Source organism: Oncorhynchus mykiss, chromosome 25 (genome assembly GCF_057628025.1).
Source record: "Oncorhynchus mykiss isolate SJ-2025 chromosome 25, ASM5762802v1, whole genome shotgun sequence".
NCBI classification, from domain to species: Eukaryota; Metazoa; Chordata; class Actinopteri; order Salmoniformes; family Salmonidae; genus Oncorhynchus; species Oncorhynchus mykiss.
In genome coordinates this window covers 77,074,024-77,089,453 of record NC_143046.1, presented here as the reverse complement: position 1 = coordinate 77,089,453, position 15,430 = coordinate 77,074,024, and the positions used below count along the sequence as shown (strand labels likewise).

The following is a 15,430-nucleotide window of genomic DNA, read 5'->3' as shown; positions in this document are numbered from 1 at the left end:
AGATGTCCAGGAAGCATGATGCCACAAACATTGCATTAGAGGTTTTTCAACTCAATAACATTTGTTGTCTTGCTCAGGAAGAGGTGGGCAATGCAGTCTGAAAATTGTCATATACAGTGAAGCCTACATGAAAACTTTAACATTGAAATTAAATATACAGCACCAGTCAAAAGTTGACACACTAATTCAAGGTTTTTTTACTATGTTCAACACTGTAGAATAGATAAGAGAAACTATTAACACATATGGAATCCTGTTGTAATCAAAAAAGTGTTAGTCAAAATGTATTTTATATTTGAGATTCTTCAAAGTAGCCATGCTTTGCACAATCTTGGCACTCTCAACCAGCTTCATGAGGAAGTCACCTGGAATGCATTTCAATGAACAGGTGTGCCTTGTTAAAAGTTAATTTGTGGAATTTCTTTCCTCAATGCGTTTGAGCCAGTTGTGGTGTGACATGGTAGGGGTGGTATACAGAAGATATATGGATTTGGGCTTTTACCACATAGGGCTTATGGCAAGAACAGTTCAAATAAGCAAAAAGAAATGATAGTCCATCATTTAGGTCAGTCAATCCAGAACATTTCCAAAACTTTGAAAGTTTCTTCAAGTGCAGTCGCAAAAACCATCAAACGCTATGATGAAACTGCCTCTCATGAGGACCGCTGCACCTCAGATTGCAGCCCAAATAAATACTTCACATAATGAGTTCAAATAACAGACATCTCAACATCAACTGTTCAGAGGAGACTGCGTGAATCAGGCCTTCATGGTCGAAATGCTGAAAAGAAACCACTACTAAAGATCACCAATAAGAAGACTCGCTTGGGCCAAGAAACACAAGCAATGGACATTAGACCGGTGGAAATCTGTCCTTTGGTCTGATGAGTCCAAATTTGAGATTTTTGGTTCCAACCGCCGTGTCTTTGTGAGATGCAGAGTAGGTTAACAGATGATCTCTGCATGTGTGGTTCCCACCGTGAAGTATGGAGGAGGTGGTGTGATGGTGCTTTGCTGGTGACACTGATTTATTTAGAATTCAAGGCACATTTAACCAGCATGGCTACCACAGCATTCTGCAGCGATACGCCATCCCATCTGGTTTGCGCTTAGTGGGACTATCATTTGTTTTTCAACAGGACAATGACCCAACACACGTCCAGGCAGTGTAAGAGGTATTTGATCAAGATAGAGAGTGATGGAGTGCTGCTTCAGATGACCTGGCCTCAACCCAATTGAGAATGGTTTGGGATGAGTTGGACTGCAGAGTGAAGGAAAAGCAGCCAACGAGTGCACAGCATGTGGGAACTCCTTCAAGACTGTTGGAAAAGCATTCCAGGTGAAGCTTTGAGCAAATGCAGAGAGTGTGCAAAGCTGTCATCAAGGCAAAGGGTGGCTACTTGGAAGATCTAAAATATAACACCTTATCGGTTACTACATGATTCCATGTGTTATTTCATAGTTTGATGTCTTCACTATTATTCTACAATGTAGAAAATAGTAAAAAAATAAAGAAAAACCCTTGAATGAGTTGGTGTGTCCAAACTTTTGACTGGTACTGTATGTGACATTGACACCTACAAACTGTCATTAATTGTTGCCAACCATATAGACAGTTGTCCCCCAGACTCTTTGCAAGCCAAGTGAAAGAGGCGTCGGCTTCACTGCTGTTTTCAACTGAGGTTAGCCAAGTGACTTACCTTCATCGTAGAGGCTATTTGAGGGAGTCCAGCTCGATTTGTTTTGATTGCTGTAAAACAAGATAGGAATTGCAGATGAATAAAGGTGTCAAAACAGCCGTGATTCGGACTAAATCATTTTTAGTCGAAAAATAGTAAATATGCTAACCGGCTAACGACGAACTAGCCTGCTACTTCTAACGCATTCTTTTCAAGCTCGATGCAGCCCCCTCCCTCCAGACTCACAAAAATGTGTGGCTACTAGCTATCTAGTTTAACTGTATGCTCATGCTGATTGTTAACAGACAAAAAAAACGTCAAAAGCATTTAAAAAGAATATTATCAACAGCTCAGCGTTGGCATACTACAAGGACGTTGCACATAGACAACAGACAGAATAGTGCGTGTTCCTTCCCGCTTTGCTCGCAATCTGACTGTGTCACGTCGCCATCATAGCTCGCCGTGCTGCACCATGTCAGGCTGGGAGCTCATTCCTAACTGCTTGTGAAATACAGAGGAGCTGGCTACAAAAGGTGTACCAGTCTCTTAGACAATATGTTTTAGTAGAAACAGAGATTATAAATATTGTGGTTAAAGTAAGTAACGACAGAAGATTTCCCTCAACTCAAGAGCTAAATTTAGCTAGTTAGCTAACTTAAACATGCTAGCTAGCCAACGTTAACAGTTTCTCGATATGGCGATTTAAAGCGCCTTGCTCGTCATTGAGTTGGCCAGCTAGTTCAGGCAGAACATTTCAAACGGTGGTTCTCATTTGGATAAACGAGAGGCAGTCAGGTAGGTTTGTTCGACGATAAAACAGAGAAGTATCAGAACAATCATTATTTATTATCCAGTTTCACAAAAGGCGCATACATTTCTTCACTGCAAAAACAAGCCGACTGGTCACTGGCATTCAATTCTTTACCAGTCTAATCTTACAGGAAAAAATACGAAATTTAGCGAAGTCTCGTCCGATAACTAACGAAACGGTTGTCACGTTGATCTAAATGGCGTGAACTGTTAAACGTTTGTAATTGATTAGAGAGGGATATTATATTTTTTTATACTTACATGCAACGACACGACTTGCTAGCCAGATTTGCAAAGCAATACACGAATAACAAGCTGTTGAGCTGAAGCTGGGTCTCTCGAAATCCGATTGGCTGGCCTGACAGAGGTGGTCGAATCCTAGAAATATGATTGGTCAACACTTTCTTCAAATTCTATAGGACATACCTTCTCTGTATTTATGGTTGGTCGAGATGGAAATCGGCGCTTTGAGAGAAAATGTGCTATTGGTCCTCTCATACTTTGCTTCTTTTACTAGAATAACACCCCAACATGGACATATGATTGGCTTTTATTATCTCAATCCAAGCCTTTCACTGGTTAGAAATATTTCACAATGGACCGCCTATTTTCGACACTGGCTTCCTTGTCACTCCAAGGTGGGAAATATACTATATGTGAACTGAAAACACAAGTAATTGCTACTCACTCTTTAGATGGTGCTAGCGGTAACTCGTATTTGAATTTGAGTTACTAGCAATGTAGTAATTTGCTGGGGAGAGGATGCGAGTTAAATATAAAGTATCGATTTGCTTTAAGTTGAGGCCAATTGCGCCTTGTTCGTTTGTAGGACGTCAGAGCAGGCAAATTGGTTACGTAACCGGAAGGAAGCATGTGCAGGTAAAAACCAGTGAAATGATTGCTGTCAAATCTTGCTTACCTAAGGCCAGACAATGAACGTCTATATCCGTGTAACTGAACACTGGCGACTCTTCTGGCTGAGTATCCTGACATGTGAAATTCCAAGCTTAAATCTACTAGGTTGACATCAGCGCTACTACAAAATAATCTGTCCCAGGCAGGCAGAAGGACGTATTTATCAAATGTACAGCTGAGGAGCTAATCAATCCCTCAGATTCAAGTGAAAGGCTCAATCTAATATTGATATTTCTTAATTGCATTCTTTTACATTTAGATGTGTATTGTTAGATACTACTGCACAAGTATTTAGTTACACATATTTAGCAGATGTTTTTGTGGGTTTATGTGATGAATACAATTGGATTTTAAATTGTATCCAAGCAGGGAGAGAACCAGATGAGGCTGGCATGGAGTGGCAATGTGAGGAGGAAAGGCACGGAGTTGGACGTCCATCTGTAAGGTCAATGTGGAGACTTTTGCCCTTCGGGTCACTGACTCATGTCATACCTGAAACATATCACACTGTGCACTGAAATAGAGTCTAAGTCTTCTTCCACAACTGGCACCACCAGAAGGATCAAGTGACCATCCTTGAGATATTATGTGCTAAATACACACAATTACAAAATCAAATGACAGAGGCAAACCCTCGACAGCATTTAGAGTCTCACAAAAAAAAGGCCAAAGATGCTTTTAGTATAAACAGTGCTTATCTTCAACTTTTATTTTAAGGCTGAAATCCATCAAACCCTAAAATGGAAAGAAATTACATGAATGGTCCATTAATTACAAAACAATTTGTGTCTCTTGGAGAGCCGTCCTGTCAGTAGGTGTGTGACGGTTGGAGAAACCACAGAAATTAGTTTACATGTTGTCTTCATCAGAGTCATCTTCCTCCTCCAAGGAATCCTATGGTAGAAGCATAAGGCATTGTGAATCAGACACCAGCAAGACAGATAATGGAAGTGGTTCAGTGAACCATTCTCACGTGATGGGTAACCTTACCTGGGACCTGAAGACTTGAGTTGGCTCCCTGGGCTAAAGCTTGGGCTTTAGCTCAGCAAGCCAACTCAGTCGTGTGGCGCACAGGACACTCGAGTTCAAATCACAGACGTATTTTTGGTTAGAATACAGTAGGTCACAGAAATGCCATGGAAAATAAAAATGAATGACTGGAAGTCGTGGTACATACCTTAGCGTACTTCTCTGCCTCCTCCCTGACGTCTTTTGGAACCAGCTCATGTTTTCCATTTGTCACTGGTGAAGGGACATGAAGTTCATAAATTCCACTGCTCAGTTCAAGCAGAACATCAGCTGCGATCAATTTGACTAGACCAGGTGATAGCTAGTCAAAACTGGTGAGGGTTGAGTATCTAACAGAATCATAACCCCTTATTGCACATGCTTGCCATACATCACTTTGTTATTTTATTTAACTAGGCAAGTCGGTTAAGAACAATTTTTTATTTACAATGACGGCCTACCCCGACCAAACCCTAACAATGCCCTATGGGACTCCCAATCACGGACAGTTGTGATACAGCCTGGAACCGAACTAGGGTCTGTAGTGATGCCTCTAGCACGGAGATGCAGTGCCTTAGACCGCCGCGCCACTCGGGAGCCCCATACGGTGGCACACAATTGGCCCAGCGTCGTTAGGATTTGACCGGGGTAGACCGTCATTGTAAATAAGAATTTGTTCTTAACGGACTTGCCTAGTTATGAGCTGGGTTAACTGTCAGATTTAAAATGTGTGACACTGCTCACAACCAGAGACAAGTTTGTTACAAAAACGCTATGACTGCTAACCCGGTACACTAGTGGTAGCTTAGACCAGGGTACAAAACTCTGCCTTTGTTACATTTGTCATATACAGATGTACAAAGGGAGACAATACCACACTTAAAAATACATGTGTATAAGGGAAAGTGGCATTACCTTCTCCAACCCAGCTTAGTTCCAACTCAAACGATTTGTCTTTCACTTCATCATGTACAATGTAGATTCTACAAAACATCCAACAGTACATGTTAGTAGCAACTTAATATGCAGTGCCTTGATTGGTTTGTGTTCCTTTAATACAACAAACAAAAACACTTACATTTTGGCCACCTCTTTTACCAACTCCCTGCAGGTCATGTCTTTCATCTGTTGATAGCAATAGCATACACAAATCAAACAATTAAGCAAGATCTTCCCTTGTCTTAAACTTGGCTCAAGTAATATTCTTACCTGAAGCTTTTCAATTTCTGTCTTGGCGGCTTGCTTGGCTTTTCCAATAGCACATCCCCAGTAACCCTTGATAAAACAAAATAATGAATAAGAATAAATCTAATATTTTAACAGCATTGCCTAATGTTACAAATTTCAGGTCATAATTTAAGGTTGAATGACAAGATTACAACATATATTTTGACAATCAATCAACATTCCCAATCAAACATTGCACAGGTTCAAACACCTTAAAAAAAAGGGCCATTTTCCATGACCCAGATTAAAACTAGTCCAGGACTAAACCACATGCTCAAGTTAAAATCCCCACAGAGAATGCCTCATTACTGGATGAGTCTTAATCTGGGTCTGAGAAACCGTCCCTAAACGTGTAGTGTGAAATCAGTAAATGAATGACAGACAGCGCCTGTTTGGGGATAAACCCCCTAAAGATAACTCACATATGAGATTCCAGAGGGGTCAACCATGTACAGCTGAGGACCATCATCTTGATCGTAAGAGCCCAAAATGAAGCTACATCCAAACGGCCGCACCGCACTGTATAGCGTGTAGGCATGGACGTACATGGCCACTCTCTCTGAGAGATGCTGTAAAGAGAGATTATACAGTTAAAGTCAAAAGTTAACCTCCCGGTTGGCGCAGTGGTTAAGGGCGCTGTACTGCAGCACCAGCTGTGCCACCAGAGACCCTGGGTTCGCGCCCAGGCTCTGTCGTAACCGGGAGGTCTGTGGAGCGACGCAAAATTGGCCTAGCGTCGTCCGGGTTAGGGATATCCTTGTCTCATCGCGCACCAGCGACTCCTGTGGCGGGCCGGGCGCAGTGTTGCCAGGTGCACACATTGGTGTGGCTGGCTTCCGGGTTGGATGCGCGCTGTGTTAATTAAGAAGCGGTGCGGCTTGGTTGGGTTGTGTATCGGAGGACACATGACCTTCGTCTCTCCCGTGTCCGTACAGGAGTTGTAGCTACTAAAACAATTGGATACCACGTAATTGGGGAGAAAAAGGGGTAAAAATAAAATGTAAATAAATAAAAAGTTACATTTAAACTAAGTTTTTCACAATTCTTGACATTTAATCCTAGTAAAATAATATCAGCACTTTATTATAAGAATGTGAAATGTCAGAATAATAGTGTACATACTCAATTAGTATTTGGTAACATTGTCTTTAAATTGTTTAACTTGGGTCAAACGTTTCAGGTAGCCTTCCCACAATAAGTTAGGTGAGCTTTGACCCGTTCCTCCTGACAGAGCTGGTGTAACGGAGTCAGGTTTGTCAGCCTCCTTGCTCACACATGCTTTTTCAGTTCTGCCCACACATTTTCTATAAGATTGAGGTCAGGGCTTTGTGATGGCCACTCCAATACCACGACTTCTTTGTCCTTAAGCTATTTTGCCACAACTTTGGAAGTATGCTTGGGGTCACTGTCCATTTGGAAGACCTGGCTTTTCAGGTTATGTCAACATAGGACTCGTTTCACTCACAAGGTCGTTTGCTGTTGTTCTTGGATTGATTTGCACTTTTCACACCAAAGTACGTTCATCTCTAGGATGTAGAATTTGACTCCTTCCTGAGCGGTATGACGGCTACATGGTCCCATGGTGCTTATACTTGTGTACTATTGTTTGTTCAGATGAACGTGGTACCTTCAGGCATTTGGAAATTTCTCCCAAGGATGAACCAGACTTGGAGGTCTACAAAAACAAATCTGAGTTCTTCGCTGATTTCTTTTGATTTCCAATGATGTCAAGCAAAGAGGCACTGAGTTTTAAGGTAGGCCTTGAAATACATCCACAGGTACACCTCCAATTGACTCAAATAATGTTAATTAGCCTATCAGAAGCTTCTAAAGCCATGACATAATTTTCTGGAATTTTACAAGCTGTTTAAATGCACAGTCAACTTGTATATGTAAACTTCTGACCCACTGGAATTGTGATACAGTGAATTATAAGTTAAATAATCTGTCTGTAAACAATTGTTGGAAAACATGACTTGTGTCACGCACAAAGTAGATGTCCTAACCGACTTGCCAAAACTATAGTTTGTTAACAAGAAATTTGTGGAGTGGTTGAAAAACGTGTTTTAATGACTCCAACCTAAGTGTATGTAAACTTCTGACTTATCCTGTATGCATCTTATCTCAAATCAAGGAATATGTCAATTGTCCATAGGACTTAGGGAAAAGGCAACGCAACCAGTTGAATCAGGAGTGGTAGTACTGTAACGGAACATACCAAATATGTGGAACTGACAGGGTACACAAGGAGGAGTTTGAGAGAAAACACTGATCAAGAGCATCCAAGTTATTTTTACCTTCAGTGGGATGTTGTGTCCATAGTTGGATCTGAAGTTGGAGGCCTCCTCTCTGGCCACCTCAGACAGGGATCGAGCATCAGCCAGTAGCCCAGCAACTGCCTATCGGTAAAAAAAAGGTAGATTCAGCTATGCACAAAGTAAACAGCAGAGAAGGGGCGACATTGCAAATACTCTGAGTGTTACGGCCAAGATACACTAACTAGCGATGATTTGCCCAGCCACGCTAGCTTCGTCCAGAGTGCCTCGCCATGTTGGTGCTAGCAAGCCAACAGCATGTTAGGTATCAACAGCCAATCCAATAGAGTCTGGAAGCTATAGTGAGCTAGCTAGCTAACCAGCAACTGTAACTATGTATTTGAAATAAACAGCATATAAATTACAATGGGTAAATCTCTTGATGTTTAATAAACATTTGCAGACGAAATAGCTTACATTTTAATCCTTTGATTGTAAGATTTGGGTTTTCTCCACGTGGTTGCGTGCACATCAGTTTTTTTTGGTAAACACAACACATGTATATACTGGGCATGTGGTCTGTGGATGAATACATACCATCCCTACGTGACGGTCGACATTGAAGATACGCTTGTTTGAGCCTTGTTCGTAAAGTTTGGAGAGAACCAATTTCTCGACACCGAACACAACCCCATCCTTGCACCGGATCCCAATTGCTGTGCTGTAAGGAGAAAGAACAAAAACCAACAAATTGATTCCCTTGAGTACAACAAAAAATAATTTGTCACTTTCCATCATGTGGGTAGTACTGCATTCAAAAACACATTAAAAGATGGAAAGATCACATACCTGCTGTTTTCTACTGCCTTCATGGCATATTCCACCTGGAACACCCTTCCATCAGGGGAAAAGGTGGAGGCAGACAAGTCATACTAGAGAGGGAGATTTGGGTGTTATACTTTGATGACCACTGCTGTTGATATAACATGCATGTTTCATTGACAGGAACTGTCAGTCTTCAAACTTTTACATCAATCTCACCAATACTCATTGGTGCCACTTTCCATAGTAATGACTAGCAAAATCATGGAAGTAATTGTTAGATTCACAATAGAGGAATCCCCTTTGAAAGGCTCCGTGCAATCTAGGCTCCTTGGGACATCCATACATTGAAATGTAAAAAGATTAAGGTTAGGGACGTCCCAAAGATACCGGATATCACCGAGCCATTTGAAAGTGCAGGTGTGAGTGTCAATCTAGCTAATTAAACGATTCCAACATTGTCTAACTTGTAAATATATTGTGATATCAAACATTTGTTGATAGATTTGGTGTAGGAGAGCTACCGATATCCAATCAGTTGAATTGGTTTCAATTTCGATTTAGCTTAGCCAGCATTGCTACTGTAGCTAACTAGCCTGTAGTGCAAGTGACTCAGCACAGCAGGCATGACAACATGGCTTAGTATCAAACTAACAGTAGTACTGCAAGGCAAGAACAGCTAGGTAACAGTACCTAGTGTAAAATATACTTCACCACGATATACGATTATAGATCTTACACGAATGACGTGATTAAATATATTATTAGCTAGTTATCTACTGAAACCTACAACTAGCACGGGGCAGTCACAGCTAGCTAGTTAGCAAGTTGGCTAACTTTGTTGCTAGCCTGGCTAAGATGAGCCAGGGCTAACAAGTTACCAAACATTTTATTTGTTAGCATTAAAAAAAAATATGAAGAAAAAGTATCTTATCAAACTTACCCCAGTTCCAATTGAACTCATTGTGGTAAAAACTCTTCAAAAAAATCCTTTATAACAACTCTGTCTGATGTGTTTCAGCACATCCCAGTCACTCTCCAACCAACAAGAAAATGGCTTTATGTTCAACACAACAGCAGCCGCATTGAACATGCTTCAATATCGCCACCTACTGTGGTGGAGTGTAATATCATAACGGTAAATATTTAAATAAAGTGCACTGCACACTCGTCAGAAACTGAATCTTAAGTATTTAATATCTACAGGAAGAATGTCAGGCGTACTAATAAAAAAAAAATATGCTGGTAAACAGTTCAGCAATTTACTATCAATCCTGGCTACATTTACATCTGCAAATTGCCGTAATTAATAACATCAGCACTAGAACGTTTCCCCCTACCTTTTGTGACTTTACCTAAATATGTATGTATTTAATTATTAAAGTCCTCTTTTCTCAGAAGTATCTGGATTGAGGTTTGTGAACGATTTAGTTTAGCTAATCATCGACTGCTCCCTGGTGGACAAAAGGTGATCAACAACATAATTCCAAATGGAATCAGAACTTCCTCAATTCCACAGAAAGGACTGTTATTATAGGGGTGTGCTTATTAGTTGCTTGAAGAATTCACGAGATAACCCTGTCTCTGGTTACATTTATGATTCTGTGGTAAGTGCTTCAAAAAGGTAACGCTATATTGTCATGTGAAAATAAACGGTATACGGTTAAATGGCTACGCTACTTTAGCTTTGCTCGCTAACATTATATACCTAACGTTAGCAAGGTTGACACTCAGCTGAGAAAGCAGCGGATTCATTTTACGATATTTGTGCACATGGGAAAATGTTTTTGGATTCGAAAGCCACACTAACTACATGTTAGGGTTTAGCTATAGCTTCCACGTTAACTGTTAGACATACTTTTGGTAATGTAGTGTATGTGGACACCTGCTAATCAAATCTCATTCCACAACCAGGGGCATTAATATCTAGTTGGTCCCCCCTTTGCCCCTATAACAGCCCCCACTCTTCTGGGAAGGCTTTCCACTAGATGTTGGAACATTACTGCAAGGACTTGCTTCCATCCAGTCACAAAAGCATTAGTGAGTTCGGGCACTGATTTTGGGCAATTAGGCCTGGCTCACAGTCGACATTCAAATTTAGCTCAAAGGTGTTCGATGGGGTTGAGGTCAGGGCTTTGTGCAGGCCAGTCAAGTTCTTCCACACCGATCTGGACAAACCCTTTCTATATGGACCACACTTTGTGCAGAGGCATTGTCATGATGAAACAGGAGAGGGCCTTCCCCAAACTGTTGCCACAAAGTTAGAAGCACATAATCATCTAGAATGCCAGTGTATGCTGTAGCGTTAAGATTTCCCTTCACTGGAACTAAGGGGCCTAGCCCGAACCATGGAAAATAGCCCATACCATTATTCCTCCTCCACCAAACTTTACATTTGGCACTATGCATTGGGGTAGGTAGTGTTCTCCTGCCATTCGCCAAAGATTCATCACTCCAGAGAACGCGTTTCCACTGCTCCAGAGTCCAATGGCGGCGAGTTTTGCACCACTCCAGCCGACGCTTGGTATTGTGCATGGTGATCTTAGGCATGTGTCCGATTTCTCAGCCATGGAAACCCATTTCACGAAGTTCCCGACAAACAGTTATTGTGCTGAAGTTGCTTCCAGAGGCAGTTTGGAACTTGGTAGTGAGTGTTGCAACTGAATCCACTAGGGGTGTCCACATACTTTTGTGTATATATAGTGTATTTTAGGTATGCCAGTAACATGCCATAACAATATTAACAGTTCATTCGCAAAGTATTGAGACCCCTTTTACTTTTTTCCACATTTTGTTACGTTACAGCCTTATTCTAAAATGGACTTTTAAAAAATTGAATCAATCCAAACACAATACCCCATAATGACAAAGCAAAAACAGATTTAGAAATGTTTTCAAATGTATTAAAAGTTAAAAACATACCTTATTTACATAAGTATTCAGACCATTTGGTATGAGACTCGAAATTGAGCTCAGGTGCATCCTGTTTCCATGGATCATCCTTGAGATGTATCTACAACTTTATTTATTTAATTTATTTCACCTTTATTTAACCAGTTAGGCCAGTTGAGAACAAGTTCTCATTTACAACTGCGACCTGGCCAAGATAAAGCAGTGTGACAAAAACAACACCACAGAGTTACACATAAACAAATGTACAGTCAATAACACAAAATATAAGAAAAATAGAAAAATATATATACAGTGTGTGCAAATGTAGGGAGGTAGGCAATAAATAGGCCCTAGAGGTGAAAATAATTACAATTTAGCATTAATACTGGAGTGATAGATGTGCAAGTAGAGATACTTTCAAAAGAGTAAGAGGGTAAGTAATAATATGGGGATGAGGTAATCGGGTGTGCTATTTACAGATTGGCTGTGTACAGGTACAGTGATCAGTAAGCTGCTCTCACAGCTGATGCTTAAAGTTAGAGAGGGAGATATGTCTCCAGTTTTGGTGACTTTTGCAATTCGTTCCAGCCATTGGCAGCAGAAAACTAGAAGGAAAGGCGGCTAAAGGAAGTGTTGGCTTAAGGGATGACCAGAGCAATATACCTGCTGGAGCGTGTGCTACGGGTGGGTGTTGCTATGGTGACCAGTGAGCTGAGATAAGGCGGAGCTTTATCGAGCAAAGACTTATAGATGACCTGGAGCCAGTGGGTTTGGTGGCGAATATGTAGTGAGGGCCAGCAAACGAGAGCATACAGGTCACAGTGGTGGGTAGTATATGGGGCTTTAGTGACAAAAGGGATGGTATTGTGATAGACTACATCCAATTTGCTGAGTAGAGTGTTGGGGGCTATTTTGTAAATTACATCGCCGAAGTCAAGGATCAGTAGGATAGTAGTTTTACGAGGTTATGTTTGGCGGCATAAGTAAAGGATGCTTTGTTGTGAAATAGGAAGCCGATTCTAGATTTAATTTTGGATTGGAGATGCTTAATGTGAGTCTGGAAGGAGAGTTTACAGTCTAACCAGACACCTAGGTATTTGTAGTTGTCCACATATTCTAGGTCAGAACCGTCCAGAGTAGTGATGCTAGTTGGGCGGGCAGCAATCGGTTGAAGAGCATGCACTTAGTTTTACTAGCATTTAAAAGCAGTTGGAGGCCACGGGAAGGAGTGTTGTATGGCGTTGAAGCTCATTTGTAGGTTTGTTAGCACAGTGTCCAAAGAAGGGCCAGATGTATACAGAATAGTGTTGTCTGCATAGAGGTGGATCAGAGAATCGCCAGCAGCAAGAGCGACATCCTTGATGTATACAGAGAAGAGAGTCGGCCTGTGAATTGAACCCTGTGGCACCCCCATGGAGACTGCCAGAGGTCCGGACAACAGGCCCTCCGATTTGAGACACTGAACTCTATCTGAGAAGTAGTTGGTGAACCAGGTGAGGCAGTCATTTGAGAAGCCAATACTATTGTGTCTGCCAATAACAATGCGGTGATATACGAAGGCCTTGACCAGGTCGATGAAGACGACTGCACAGTACTGTCTTTTATCAATGGCGGTTATGATATCGTTTAGGACCTTGAGCATGGCTGAGATGCACTCATGACCAGCTCGGAAACCAGATTGCATAGTGGAGAAGGTGCGGTGGGATTTGAAATGGTCGGTGATCTGTTTATTAACTTGGCTTTCAAATATTTTAGAAAGGCATGGCAGGATGGATATAGGTCTACAGTTTGGGTCTAGAGTGTCTCCCCCTTTGAAGAGGGGGATGACCGCGGCAGCTTTCTAATCTTTGAGGATCTCAGACGATACGAAAGAGAGGTTAAACAGGCTAGTAATGGGGGTTGAAACAATTTCAGCTGTTAATTTTAGAGGGTCCAGATTGTCTAGCCCAGCTGATTTGTAAGGATGCAGGTTTTATAGTTCTTTCAGAACATCAGATGTCTAGATTTGGGTGAAGGAGAAGCGGGGGGTTGGACAAGTTCCTGCAGGGGGTGCTGAGATGTTAGCCGGGGTAGAGGTTGCCAGGTGGAAAGCATGGACAGCCGTGGAAAAATGCATATTGAAATGATCGATTATCGTTGATTTAATCGGTGTTGACAGTTTTTCCTATCCACAGTGCAGTGGGCAGCTGGACTTTAGAGTGTCCCAAAACTTTTTGGAATTGGTGCTACAGGAAGCACATTTCTGTTAGGAAAGTTAAGGCTAGCTTTTTCAAACGGACTGACTATATTGGTTCCTGACTTCCCTGAAAAGTTGCATATCGCGGGGTCTATTCGATGCTAAAGCATGTTTTTGTGCTGGTCAAGAGCAGTCAAGTCTGGGGTGAACTAAGGGCTATATCTGTTCTTAGTTCTACATTTTTTTTTGAATGGGGCATGCTTATTTAAGATGGTGAGGAAAGCATTTTTGAAGAGCAAACAGGCATCCTCTACTGACGGGATAAGGTCAATATCCTTCCAGGATACCTGGGCCAGGTCGATTAGAAAGGTCTGCTCGCTGAAGTGTTTTAGCGAGCGTATGACAGTGATGAGGGGTGGTCGTTTACACATTACGCACGCAGGCAATGATCACTGAGATCCTGGTTGAAGACAGCAGAGGTATATTTAGAGGGCAAGTTGGTCAGGATGATATCTAAGACGGTGCCCATGGTTACGGATTTAGGGTTATACCTGGTAGGTTCCTTGATAATTTCTGTGAGATTGAGGGCATCTAGTTTAGCTTGTAGAATGGCCGGGGTGTTAAGCATGTCCCAGTTTAGGTCACCTAACAGTACGAACTCTGAAGATAGATGGGGGGGGGGTCAATTCACATATGGTGTCCAGGGCACAACTGGAGCCTGAGGGGGGTCTATATCAAGCGGCAACGGTGAGAGACTTGTTTCTGGAAAGGTGGATTTTTAAAAGTAGAAGCTCCAATTGTTTAGGCACAGACCTGGATAGAATATTATGCAGGCTCCCTCTGCAGTGGATTTCAACTCCGCCCCCTTTGGCAGTTCTATCTTGTCGGAATATGTTATAGAAATTTCATGGACATTTCAGGATTTTTGGTGGCCTTCCTAAGCCAGGATTCAGACACAGCTAGGACATCCAGGTTGGGGGAGTGTGCTAAAGCAGTGAATAAAACAAACTTAGGAGGGAGGCTTCTAATGTTAACATAAATGAAACCAAGGTTTTTACGGTTCAGAAGTCAACAAATGAGAGCACCTGGGGAATGGGAGTGATCCTGGGGGCTGCAGGGCCTGGGTTAACCTCTACATAACCAGAGGAACAGAGGATGAGTAGGATAAGAGTATGGCTAAAGGAACTGGTCATCTAGTGCGTTCGGAATAGAGAGTAAAAGGAGCAGGTTTCTGGGCGCGGAAGATTAGATTCAAGGCATAATGTACAGACAAGGGTATGGTAGAATGTGAGTACAGTGGAGGTAAGCCTAGGCATTGAGAGAGGTTTTATCTCTAGAGGCACCATTTAAGCCAGGTGCGGTCACCGCATGTGTGGGGGGTGGAACATAAGGGCTAGCTAAGGCATATTGACCAGGGCTGGAGGCTCTACAGTGCAATAAGACAAAAATTACTAACCAAAACCGCAATAGACAAGGCATATTGACGTTAAGGAGAGGCATGTGTAGCCGAGTGATCATAGGGTCCAGTGAGTAGCTAGGCGAGCTGGAGGCATGACGATTCAGACAGCTAGCAGGCCGGGACTAGTAGCAGGCTAGCAGATGGGCCTCAGGGGGACGTCGCAACGGGAGAGCCTGTTGAAACCCCC

At 42.1% G+C, this 15,430-nt stretch overlaps 2 protein-coding genes across 14 annotated transcripts in view; both read right to left on the bottom strand.

Moving 5' to 3' along the window:
- LOC110505790 (AT-rich interactive domain-containing protein 4A) overlaps window positions 1–3,352 on the bottom strand; it is a 50,783-nt gene extending 47,431 nt beyond the window's left edge. For 2 of the 13 annotated variants that reach the window (XM_021585230.3, XM_090221128.1), the window contains exons 1-2: window positions 2,751–3,333; window positions 1,701–1,750 (exon numbers count right to left, since the gene is read on the bottom strand). In XM_021585230.3, the coding sequence (XP_021440905.3) occupies window positions 1,701–1,706 (6 nt within the window). In that variant the 5' untranslated portion in view covers window positions 1,707–1,750; window positions 2,751–3,333. Of the gene's footprint in view, window positions 1–1,700; window positions 1,751–1,848; window positions 2,096–2,552; window positions 2,626–2,750 lie in introns of those variants that run through there. The other 11 variants (XM_090221130.1, XM_036962213.2, XM_090221131.1 and 8 more) reach the window with 11 other exon arrangements.
- A 728-nt stretch (window positions 3,353–4,080) lies between these two features.
- On the bottom strand, window positions 4,081–10,205 carry LOC110505789 (proteasome subunit alpha type-3). The gene is made up of 10 exons (XM_021585226.3): window positions 9,660–10,205; window positions 8,744–8,826; window positions 8,492–8,615; window positions 7,937–8,038; window positions 6,062–6,208; window positions 5,622–5,687; window positions 5,491–5,537; window positions 5,328–5,395; window positions 4,582–4,646; window positions 4,081–4,298 (listed from the first exon to the last, which is right to left on the bottom strand). Exons 1-10 carry the CDS (start codon window positions 9,678–9,680, stop codon window positions 4,254–4,256), a joined length of 768 nt encoding a protein of 255 aa, XP_021440901.1. The 5' UTR covers window positions 9,681–10,205; the 3' UTR covers window positions 4,081–4,253.
- Window positions 10,206–15,430: the final 5,225 nt, after the last annotated feature.

Excerpts from the sequence above, each read along its gene's own strand:
- LOC110505789 (XM_021585226.3), bottom strand. The coding sequence starts at position 9,680 with ATGAGTTCAATTGGAACTGGG. Across the intron at positions 8,039-8,491 it reads TCGACCGTCACGTAGGGATG|GCAGTTGCTGGGCTACTGGC; the intron begins GTATGTATTCAT and ends TTTTACCGATAG. Across the intron at positions 4,299-4,581 it reads AGGCAGAGAAGTACGCTAAG|GATTCCTTGGAGGAGGAAGA; the intron begins GTATGTACCACG and ends CTTCTACCATAG.